This window comes from Plectropomus leopardus, chromosome 3 (genome assembly GCF_008729295.1).
Source record: "Plectropomus leopardus isolate mb chromosome 3, YSFRI_Pleo_2.0, whole genome shotgun sequence".
Classification (NCBI taxonomy): domain Eukaryota; kingdom Metazoa; phylum Chordata; class Actinopteri; order Perciformes; family Serranidae; genus Plectropomus; species Plectropomus leopardus.
Window position 1 is genome coordinate 14,925,198 of NC_056465.1, and position 12,182 is coordinate 14,937,379.

At 38.9% G+C, this 12,182-nt stretch overlaps 2 protein-coding genes across 3 annotated transcripts in view; one reads left to right on the forward strand and one right to left on the reverse strand.

Annotated features, from left to right (window-relative positions):
• Positions 1-366: 366 nt before the first annotated feature.
• c3h1orf53 (chromosome 3 C1orf53 homolog) lies at positions 367-7,890 on the reverse strand. The gene is made up of 3 exons (XM_042481861.1): positions 7,440-7,890; positions 4,024-4,125; positions 367-696 (listed from the first exon to the last, which is right to left on the reverse strand). Exons 1-3 carry the CDS (start codon positions 7,707-7,709, stop codon positions 625-627), a joined length of 444 nt encoding a protein of 147 aa, XP_042337795.1. The 5' UTR covers positions 7,710-7,890; the 3' UTR covers positions 367-624.
• A 3,609-nt stretch (positions 7,891-11,499) lies between these two features.
• Positions 11,500-12,182, forward strand: part of dennd1b (DENN/MADD domain containing 1B) — a 120,562-nt gene continuing 119,879 nt past the window's right edge. For both annotated transcript variants that reach the window (XM_042515126.1, XM_042515132.1), the window contains exon 1: positions 11,500-11,776. In XM_042515126.1, coding sequence (XP_042371060.1) covers positions 11,760-11,776 — 17 coding nt within the window. In that variant the 5' untranslated portion in view covers positions 11,500-11,759. The remainder of the gene's footprint in view (positions 11,777-12,182) is intronic.

The following is a 12,182-nucleotide window of genomic DNA, read 5'->3' on the forward strand; positions in this document are numbered from 1 at the left end:
AACAACACAGCGTTTCAGTCAAAGGTAGACAGTTCAGTTGAGCACTTGTGGAGTGTAAATGATGCTAATATTCATGCAGTCGTACATTTGGGAGGAAAAATAACAAGAGATGCAAAGCAAAAGAGCACCAGACTCCATCTGACTTGCTACAGCTCCATTCGCTTATATGCCCTTTATCTGGAGGGCGAAGATCTAAAATGCTCTTTCGGTTTTCATCTCCATACTCCCACAACCCTTGTAAATGCATCAGAGGAGCCGAACACCACAAAATATTAAATACTCTTAAAGAGAGACGAAAAATGAAGCTCAAGGCATTTCGTTGGACATTCGAGAGAAAATATCTGAAAAATACCAGCAAAACAAAAATGTGATAAAAGACTATTTTACATGAGGTTCTAGTGAACAAATCCTTTCTCCTCCTCCCCTGTCCTGCGAGAATAAAAATAATCCTGAGAATAGTTGTGATTCACAGGAGGTAGATATTGCACAGACACTACCCATATTTCATCACTTGGTACACTGCTAAAAATGACTCTCAAGCAGTCCAAATAACGACAGGCAGAAGACAAGCAACGTGCTCTGGGTTCCATTCTGAGCAGGCGTTTTACCTCCGTCACGTCGGGCCTATACATAAAATAGAGAGTTAAACTGTTTCTTCATTGCGGGGTCCTTCACGTTGACTTGGCCATATGGACACTAGAGGAGAAAATGAAATAATGAAATGGTGTTAGATGCGGAGCAGAACTTCAGTCACACAGAGAACAAGACGCGTACAGCCAAACGCTCAAAACAAAAGGAGAACAGGATGAGGCAGAATCAAATCAGAGCTGAAGCTCACAGAGCAAGAGAGGACAGAATGAGAGGGGATTAAGCACAGCAACAAAGAAAAAAGACTGTATAAGAAAGGATGGTATAGGACAGGGAGGGATGGGACAGGATGTGGACTAGACGGACCAAGTGTCACCATGACAACAGAAGTAAAGTGAGTAGACCCATCCAACATCTGTATGTCTATATCCACCTCCACTCACAAGGTGTTTACAGAAACGGTTGTGATAAAGATGTAAAAACTAAAGATCAATTCCTGTCAACTTATAAAAGGTTAAAAGCATCTTAAAAAGTCCAAACACCTGAAGGACTAACTGTGAACCATGTGCTGTTTTTTTTGTTCCATTGATCTTTAAGCTAATATCATAACCAGGAACTTTCAACCAGAAATTCTCTCTGTGAATTAATGTGGATGGTCTCAACTGGGGCTCAACCAGTATTGATTTTTCAGCGAAGATACCGATTACTGGTACTTAATGACACAGATAACCCACATTTGGAACCAATATGCATATATAATACAAATGAAAATATTTGTTGAAATCAAAATTTGGAATGTAACAAACTCCAACACTTTGTTTAAAAGGCTTTTGCAAATGTCTAATCAGAACCAAAACTTTCAACATCATATGCAGCAACTTTGTTTTTATAAAGTTCAGTGAGAATTTAAATTTTAAAAAATCCCTAAGATTTCACAAAGTAAAAGTTCCTTCTATGCTGACACTTTCTTTGCACGTATTGCAGACTGCCTTCCCTGGTGTTAGTTGAGTGTAATACGCATACTTTTTCATTAATTAAATTTGTTGTCGATCATTAAAGTAAAACGCTGAGACAGATAATCTGCAAAATGCCAAATACGCCTGATAACCAGCCAGGCCAGTAATCCATTGACTCCTCGTCTCAACATAATTGATGCCTATAAAATAGGCCCACTTAATATGAAACAAATTCAGATTTTAGTTATTTCATAAAATCTAGCAACCGGTCATTAATCTATTGGAATATTGTAGTGAATGGTTATTGCTCTAACAGCTTTGATTTGTCTTGCTGTTTTGTTTGTTTGTTGCTTTTAACTGCTTATACACTTCTTGTTTTTTGTTGTTGTTTGTGCATTTGCTCATGGTGTTTTTTTAAATTGTATTCTTATTAAATAAAAATAGAGTGTGCCAGATTTTAGTTCTTCATGGCTTAAACTGGTTATATCTGCAAAAGTGAAACCACAGGAGAAAAAACAAATGTTCTGGCCACATGTTGCACAGCCCTTGTCTGGTTCACATCAGCTGATCTGTCACCATCTTCCTCCTCTCTCTCTAAATCATGTAAGAGTGTCATCACTGAGGCCGCAATGATGTACAGTCATCTACCAGACTTTATTATCGTGCTCCTTTAATCTGAGCTAAATAGAATTTGTTGGTGTGACCTTCAAAGGGACAGTTCACCCCAAAATCAAAAATACAGATTTTCCCTCTGACCTGCACTGCTATTTATCAGTCTAAAATCGTTTTAGTTAGAGTTGCTGAGTGTTGGAGATATTTACTGTCGGACTGTTGTGTGTCACTAATACAATGAAACTAGATGGTTCGCGGCTTGTGGTGCTCAAAGCACCACAAAATGAATGTAAAAAAACTCAACAGCAACGTCTTCCTGCACAAATCATAAGCCGTTACTGTTTTCTCACTGAACTACATCTGACAACTGTATCAGGCAGAGAAAGTATGCATGTACACATGAATGAGAGGTTTATGCTGACAGCTATAGATGTAAATGTAATTTGGGTCCTCCTCAGCTGAGCTGTAACGTTAGTTAGCGTTAGATAGGTGGTGCTAGGTGAGCCAGCAGTAGATGCATGCTTCTATGGTGATTCGGTTGGTGGGTGTAGTTTGGTAGAAAGAAAATAGTTCCTACATGAAACTGCTCACAAAAAGGTCTGTAGATCATCTCGAGTAACCGGGTCATGAATTCTGTAAGGAGGCATTGCTGCTGAGTTTTTTAATTAATTAATTAACATATTTATTTGGAGCTTTGGGCACCACATGTCGAGTGCCATCTACTTCCATAACATTTGAGAGAAGGCAGACATTTCTGCGACTGTTAGCTCCAGATCTCTGTAACTCACACCATAACAATGTCAACTCATAAATAACACAACAGGTAAAAGTAAAAATGTGTATTTTTAAATTGATAGCGAACTGAACTAAAGAAAACAAGCTGGACTTTTGCCTATACTTCTTTTAACATGACTTTTAGCCACCATCTGACCAAAGGAACACTTTATTTGATTTTTTTTAGCTTCAGTACTGTTACTCTTTATTTGATGTAGCACCATTTGTTTCTCAGTCAGAGATTTTGTTTTAAAATCAACTTCTTTTTTTTCTTGATCCAGAACTTGAAATCCGCCTACTCCACAATGATGACTGACTGATTCATCTGGTGTTGTTACATAATATAGATGTTTCTAGGTTAAAATAAAATAATTTAAAAAAAAACATCCATACGGTGTGTAACGACTTAACAGTTTGCTGTGATACGAGGCTAGATTTTACAATTTCATTGACACGATTTTAATACAGGAAGGTTTATTTGACAATAACATGACCACATGCGTAGATAGATAATATTGATCTCCTTCGGTAACCTTAAGAAATATTGCTTCTAGTTTGAAGCTATTTCTTAATTTCTGCATTAGTGCAACACCTGCTCAGCAGCAGGCAAATCATTTTAGGGTTTACTTACTTTACTTACACATACTTCCAACAAATAACATGTGTCATATTGAATGAAGGCAGCCAGGAGCTCAGAGTATTGACTGAATATTACGGTACACTGTCATACTGAGAGAACTGATTTGTAAACATTTCTGTTGTTTGGGGAAAAAAAACAAGTCAAATTAGTCCTGTTGAGCTATTTGATCATCCTCTTCAGCACCATGGACAGCTGATGTTAAGATGCTTTTAAAAGCCATGCACATTACATTGTTTTTATGTGATGTTTTGGGCATAAAACAGTTGAGATCATTAACAAAGAGTTAACATTCAAGGTAAAGTAAAGTAAAGTAAAGTAAAGGTAAAGTATTATTGGAAAACACGGTCCATACGAGAAAAGAGCTGAGGAGGATGGGACAACACGAGAAAACAAAAACAGCCAAGGCCAGATGTAAAACACACAGCCTGCTAAAACAGAAAACAAAGGGCTCACATGTCTGCATGCGCTGCCGCAGCATTTCCCTCTCTGAAGGTGGGCATACTCTGTGAACACCTTGTACCCACTGGAAGGGTCGACATACATCTGCTTCTTTGCCTGAACATAATGAAGATATTATTATTTAATTAGTCAGACATACAAACACGTATACTGGTGTGTGACCCCCGCATACATAACTGTATACAGTACATATACACACCCAAAAACAAAGGCACATGTGAGCATAATACTGAATGTGAACATATACATAGAGACAGATTGCTTTGGGTCAAGGAGACGAGGGAATGGACGACCTTTATGCATACAAACAGATGTAAGACAGTCTAACTCTTATGATGTCACTAATTAATTTGTGCTGTTCTTTTGCGTGCAATTTAGTGACAATCTGCGATGATTAATCAACTGGTTGCACTGTAGTTATTATATAAAATTTTATATAGCATATTTGAAGGATGCTTAAAAAAAAACAAAACATATTTTTTGACACAATTATTCTTTTATTCTGACCAGTCGTTCATCTTGTACAGACACACAAACACCTTCTGTACGTGAAAAACACTGAACTACTCTGTCATCCCTTAGGAAGTTAGAAAATGTCATCTCTCAGTCTGTTTCAAACTGAGAGCCCACTAGTTGGTGAGCTTTGACAGGCCGCAAAGGGAAAAAAGCCCCAGGCCTTTCGGTGACACGGCCTGTCATTTCTCATGGCATTGCAGGGGCACATAGTGAAGCTGGCATAGCTGGGCCCCCTCTGTATTGTGCTTTTCCCACCCAGGCCCTACCACTCTCCTCAGGTCGCGGCCAACTTGCCTCAACTTCACCCACACTCAGAAGCACAATATTTACAACAGATAAGCCTCAAGGCATGAAGATGACACCTATTCACTACTGTCATGACCACAGAGCTCACTGGCTCCGTTTGATGGAAGAGCAAGGAAGATTTGGCGAATATAAAGGATCTGACAAAAACAATGGTCATCATTACTTATATGACAGGTAATGTGTATAAAGCATTGGGTAGCTTTGCTTCTCAGTAAAATTGTAACAAAAGTGTTTAAAAAACAGAATCTCCTTCAACTTATTCAGATACCATTTGATTTTGTTGCATCTACCCACAATCTCCTTGTTAAATGAGAAAATAATAAACATTATAGTTAGGGAGGTAAGAATGGAAAGAATGAAACCTGATACGACCATGATAATCACTTTAAGTAATTAAAATTAACGTAAAATTTTACCCATTGAGAACTCTGCGCAGAGGACAGGTGGGCTCTGGGGATGCACCACAGCTGGAATATTAGCTTTCTACGACTGATATCAACGTCAATAAACAATGGTCTTACTGTTTTGCTGGTATTTGTACTGATGATATTTGGCCTAATGTTGAATTAACATAGACATTATAACATCTGTTTTCTTTGAAAATGAAAATGGAAATGGTTTTTACAAAAAACAACACTTAATTGCCTCATGTCTGACATCCTGGTGTGTGCTAAGAGCCTCATAAATCAAACAATAACATGACAAATTGATAAACATGGTAGAGAGAATATTGAGTATAGGTATTAACTCTAAAAATCAATGCAACTGATATTGTAACGACATGTTGTTAAATAATTTTAGCAAATTATGGTAACAGTATAAGATGTTCACTGTATGATAACCACCCCAGAAAATATCACAGTTTAGAAACTTCACAGTATCATGGTATGTAGAATTACACAATTAATATCATAATAATGATTTTAAGTTATAATGACGCATGAAAAAAAGAGATTTTTCATTTGATCAAACCCTCATAATTGTAATTTACCATTTATTTAATGGAAGTTCATGTAAAAAGTCTGACAGGCAATTGAGGAGAAAAGGAGATGTTAAAATACCAATGAGCACACAGACTGATAACCACCAATTTCCATACCATGAATATAGTTGTACAGTTTACCGCTGCAGCCCTAAATGGATTCAGCTTTTGTTGTTAAAAGACCCGCAGAGTTTAACTGCAGCACTACAGTAATAACACTTACATTTACTCAGGTACTAAAGTAAAGTTAAGAGATGCCATTCGTATCTGATGCTGTACTTATAGTCTACGACATTTCAGAAAGACATATTTGTTTTAACTAATATAAATTTTTGACAGCTTCAGTTAGTTTGTACGTTTAGATTTACACATATAAAGATCATATGATACATTTTAATAGATCGCACCAAACAGTAAGTAACCAGATATTAGGTCAACATACCCATGCCACGACATTAAAATGCCGCTTCCTTCCTACTAATCCAGCATTATAACCAACTACATACAGTAAAAAATTAGTGCTCTGAAAGAGGTCATTTTGCATGACCAGCTTTACTTTTAACATTAAATACATTTTGTTTTGTAATATTTTGCAAGACAGAACTTCTGGTTTCAAGGCACAACTTGGTACAAAAATTGCCAGTTATAAGGTAGAAAATCGCCTGGACAATCTCACCTTTATATTATTCACTTTAAAAAGGGAGACATTTCACACAACGGTTTACTTCCATTGAATAAATGGTTTCAAGTTTCAATGTTAGTAATAAAACATTGGTTCAACCAGAATGCCCTTATTTTTTATTCTTTTCAGGGTTACTGAAGCTGATATTGATAACTAGGGATGCACGATCTTTAATATTTTCTGATACATTTTGGCCAATTGCAGATACCGATATATGCACATATTTTTATCCACCTAATTGCAGTGAACATCATGTCTCACCTGTGGTGGCATTAACATATCACTCTTATGGCAATGGCCAACTAATGGCAGACTCAGTAGCCTATAATGCTTTTTTAAAAAAGCCCAGGTTACATGCTAAACATTTTTACCTAACAAATTTCAAACAAAACTGTAAAATCTGTCCCACTTAACAGGCTTGCAAGACACTCACTGAGACAACCCTGCTGATCACCAAAACCAGGGCAAATTTGACCTATTTCCACTAATTAAAGTCGCATAATTTGAGCTTCATCTTGACAGCCTGTTATATCAGCAGAAATGTAAATTTCAGGCCGTCGACATTTGATTTTAAAGTTTATTTTAACCGCCGATTCCGATGACATGCCGATATTATCGTGTATCCCTAATATTAAGCGTTATGTAATTCTTGATACCGTCATATCATGACACCACAATATTTTTTGAGCTGGTAATCATACCGTAAAAATCGCATTGCAACCCTAACTTGGAGTACATTTTTATAATTCGGTAGTGCTTCTTTAAAGGAAATGATCTAAATTTCTCCACTGCAGTTATGTAAGCCCACCAAGTACAAAACTATAACCAGCAGAAAAACATGCGGTTATGTCTGGCTCTAATTAATCATACGGTAATCAACATTGAACAAGATGACATCATTGGATTTGAGGTGATTCATCTTACCTCACATGCCTCTGTGTGGACTCTATGGATGGTCATCTCTTCCTCTGTGAACTTTCCTCCAGTGTGGTTGTTTTCACTCCCCCTGCTGCCTGTCACCACCTCACTGAGGTCTGCTCCTCTGCCGCCTGCATTGATCTGTAAACTGCCTCTCTGCGAGCTTTCTTCCGATAGCTTCGCTATTGACATTGTTACATGTCGTTTATTAAACTGGACATGAAGGAGAATCAATCTGCTGACAAATACTTTAGCCGGGTAGTTTTGGTGAAACATGCTGCTGTAAAACTATCTGAAACAGAGTGAAAGTTAAACTACTTTAAACTACTCGCCGTGCAAACGTGTGCGGACAGATATCCGTGAAGGCAGGCCATCTCTGGTTTAAAAACAGTTACAACTTATCGTTCACTTCACAGATGCTGCATGTTTACTTTTTCCCTCCTCCACTCGCCTGCACTGAAATGCACTTCCTGCTTTTCTACGTCATACAGGTGACATGTGACCACTCGTCACACATATCCACTTGCTCACACAGCGCCTCCGCTGTTTCACTGCAGCTACAAGGGCTCCTGCAGATAAGTGCACTTTACTGAAGGATACATAGCAAAATTAAATAAAATAAATTAAAAAAAATAGATAGATAGATAAATAAAATAAAATAAACGGCACTGACATACATGTATTGATGCTCTTGGACTTGGACACATCATCACTGATAGGACATGGGGTCATTGGAGGTTTTGGGTCTCTCAACTTCAAAGACCCTCTCCCAGGAGACCGTTGGGGCTCTACCTCTACACAACCTTGCTCTACTGTATTTTACCGTTATATGCACCTCTGGTCATGATGTAGCCTACATGATACTGTGCCATAAGCCATTTTAACATTCATATAAGTCTATAACTGTAAATGCAGCTAGATATGAGCTAAAGCAGATACCTCAGTATTCCTGTACATGCCCAGCTTTGATCTCCTTGGCTACAATGACACTGCAGTGCAAACAAAGACACCTCTCCATAATATCTAAGTAATAAAGTGACTTGGACAAAGCACTGCAAGGTTGATGAGTGGACATTAATGAGTGTTTTCAAGGTTATCCACTGCTGTAAGCCACCTCTGATGACGTGTCTACAACTGAATTCTGGGTAATGAAACCTGACAAGTGTCTTTTGACTGACACTGTGGGGTCAATTTACCCTCAGTCAAATTACACATCACTAAAAATATATGCATGCTTACCATGAGAAACATAGTGCACACAAACAGTACTATGGAGCCTATAAAACAAGCTTATTTTTGTAAATATAAAAAAAGAAATACTATAACCTGGGAAGAATGCAAGACTTTTTATCAACTCCACTGATGTCTACATATAGGCCAGACTGCATTTTTATTCATTCAAAAACAGAGGGAACCCTCATTAAATATTTTTCTTGTGAGTGACATTTCAATGTAGAAATACAAATCCTGTATACCTCAGCTAGGTCAAATTAAAGCCAGAATAAAATCCATTTTCAGGGCCTCAAAAAAAATAATGTGACACTGTATTTTTTTCACAGTTTTAGATTCCCTTAAATGAACCTAATCCAGGACTGTTTACTGTTTACTGTTCTCTGAAATGTGAAACCTCACTGGTTGCCAGTGCTCAGGACTCTTAAGAGCTCTATGTCTCTTTTTGTGTATGTATGTCATATTGTTGTTGCTTTTTTCTCTTATGTTAAGGCAGCAGCCCTGCCATTATCATTTCATACGGACGCCTGAAACAGCATGCCCCAGTCTGCTGCCACTTAATTACCTTCCAGTCAGCCTGAAGAAATCTGGCTCTGATCCAGTCAGACTCTCTGGAGAGGGGAGAGAAGTACATCTAAGCCATTGGTTTCAATTTACCATGGGACAAATATTGCTTAAACATGCAAACAATAAAAGGCAAGTCCACCCTAAAACAGAATTTACATGGCATCGCATTTAAGTGATTTTGGCTGGTAAAGCTGACGTCTATAAGAAGACAAATAAATAAAGCAAGCAAGCGCATCATGATACTAATCATTCTTGTCACTTCAGGGAGCTGGTCCAATTTGGGACTCTGCGGGCTCATAAAGGTTAATATTTGGTTGAGATATTACACCTAAATAATTTAATGAAGGTTTACAGTTTTGAATCAGGATGTGGACCCATGAAACAAGGAGTTTTCTTATTTAAATTTCCAAATTAAACCCTGACCCCAATTATATAAATTATTTCATCTTAGGGTGGATTTCCGCTTTAAGAAGCCAGTGACTCAGCTTAATCATCAGCATTGTGTTTAATGTGGAGTCTTGAAGTAGCCTTTAACTGTCATATACAGTATAGGCTGGTTCTACATGGTTTGCATGTATGACACAGACAGTTTTTCATTATCTAAAATCTCACATAACTGAGTCATGTAATGTAACTTCAGCATGTATTTCATGCATGGACTACTGTCATCTTACACTGTAAGTAGCATTTACACACAACACGCTATAATTATGCAGGATAAAGTAATCATGCCAGTCTTCACCAGTCTTCTATGGCCACCACGTTCTGATCTGTAGGCTGCTGAGCAGCTCATCTGATGCAGTTTGGACTTGAAAGCCTTGCTCAAAGGCACTTTGTTGGTTGTAACAAGGGAGGGGCAAGCAGGACTCAGTCACATTTCCCACACAAACCAAGCCAACAACCACAGTTGTAGATTTCAGGGGGGACTCAGGGGACACATCACCCTCAATATTTGATACTTATGGAATTGTGTCCCCCAACAAAAACATGAAAGTAGCTAAAGTCTTTTAATTTGATTAACTGAAAGTCATTTCCACCATAAATTGATGCAGAAATGGCCCAAACGGATGCACAAACATTCACCATAACTCACAAAAAAGTGAATGTTTGATGCACAAAATTTCCTGCCTGGGGCCCTAGACCTGCAAGTGACCCATGTTTGATAAGCTGCGGTCATTTCTGGCTTAACCTGTGAACCTAAATTTATTGTGGTGCTCCTTTTGAACCTCAAATCCAAATACGTCCCTCTTTGCATTGTGTCTGTCACCTCCAAGTGCTCACAGCAGACCACAAGTTTCAGCTTCACTATTTGCTGAGAAACACACAGGATTCCTGGGCTTAAGTACCACTACCAGGTTGTCTGTGTGTCAGTTTGTGGCATTTGATTTAACACACCTTTATTTTGAAATGTGGTACCAACATAACACTGCACAATGCAATATTAAAATAATTCAGCTTGTGAAAATGAGATAGTGGTGTGCTTAAGGACTGTCTTTAATAACTGAGGAAAAAATGCAAGTGCTCTTGAAGAAAGGGGTCAGCACATGAGAGGAAAAAACAAGCTTGGTCACCTCTGGATTTAAAATATTTAAAATAGGAACAGGGAATAGATAGGAGGCCTTGATCTGATGATCAAAGTGGCTGACCAGTAGAACAGGGGGCTCCACATCTCTGCTATATAGGGACCAGGCCATGCAATGCCTTGTAAGTGATAAGTAAAATAAAAAAAAAAACCAAAACCTGTATCTAACTGGAAGCCAATGAAGAGAGGCAAGAACTGGGGTGACATGGGACTGACAACTAGTAAGTAATTAAAATATTAAAGTAATTAAAATAGTTATGTAACTTATAACAATTTTAACAGTGTAACTAGTAATCTGTAACCTATTACATTTCAAAAGTTACCTTCCCAACACTGATGATAACATGTAATGTTATAATGTGTTAGCAGTTTGTTTGGCAATCCTCAAGTGGCCAAAAATATTAATAGGGGTTCAAAGTGCTCATTTTGGAAGCCCTCTCAAGGACCTCTGATGGTCCCTGGACCCCACTTTGGGAGCCATTGCTGAAGGCTACCATTGCCACAGTTACTGACCTAATAATGCAGTCTCATAGGGAAATACGTTTTTCATCAGGATCATGAATCACACAGCTCAGGTCTGCTGTGTGTATCATGCTTATTACTCATGTTAAGAGGAAGAGGGATGCTTGCAGGCAGAAGCAGCAGCAAGGTGCTCATCTGACGCGCTGACGTCACCAAATCTTTGACAGCACTTCCTGGAGTGGTGTTTGTTGTGGGAAATAAACGCCGCGGTGCTGAACTGAGGGGATTCAGGCTACATCCAACGGCAGGAGGACGGCACAAACTACCACACTATCCCACCTCCAGCAGCATGCGGTCGTGGCAGCTTTCGACCGGTGTCAGATAAGGCAAAAGAAGTGACGTCTGAGACTGAGGAAGGACGAGGGGGAAATATTCCGAGCAGAGCCGCCGACAGCACGGAGTTGTCGCGATGTTGTAGCTAAACCATGGACAGCAGAATAAAGTAAGACCCCTGAGTTTTGTGTTTTGTTTTGTTTTTTTTTTGCCCCCCCTCTCTGTCGCTTCTTCATTTAGATAGCTGTCGGGCTAACGGCTAACGTCTGGTCCCCGGCAACGTAACGTTAACTCGGAGCTGAATGTGATACACACGAAGGAATGTGTGGCCGTAATGTGAGCCATCTCCACCAGTGGATTTAACCGCCAGGCCAGCTGGCTCGACAGCATTTGGGTCAGTCTGTTGCTCCGTCTACTAGCTGACCACCAATTAGCAGCTCCGCTAGCCAAGCAGACGGCGTTAAATAGGTTACATGTGGACACGACACCGAGCGACCGGTGTAACACCGAGTCCTGTGACCCGAGTTTGTCCAGAAAATGTTGCCAGAGATAAGAAAACTTCTCATTCTTACATA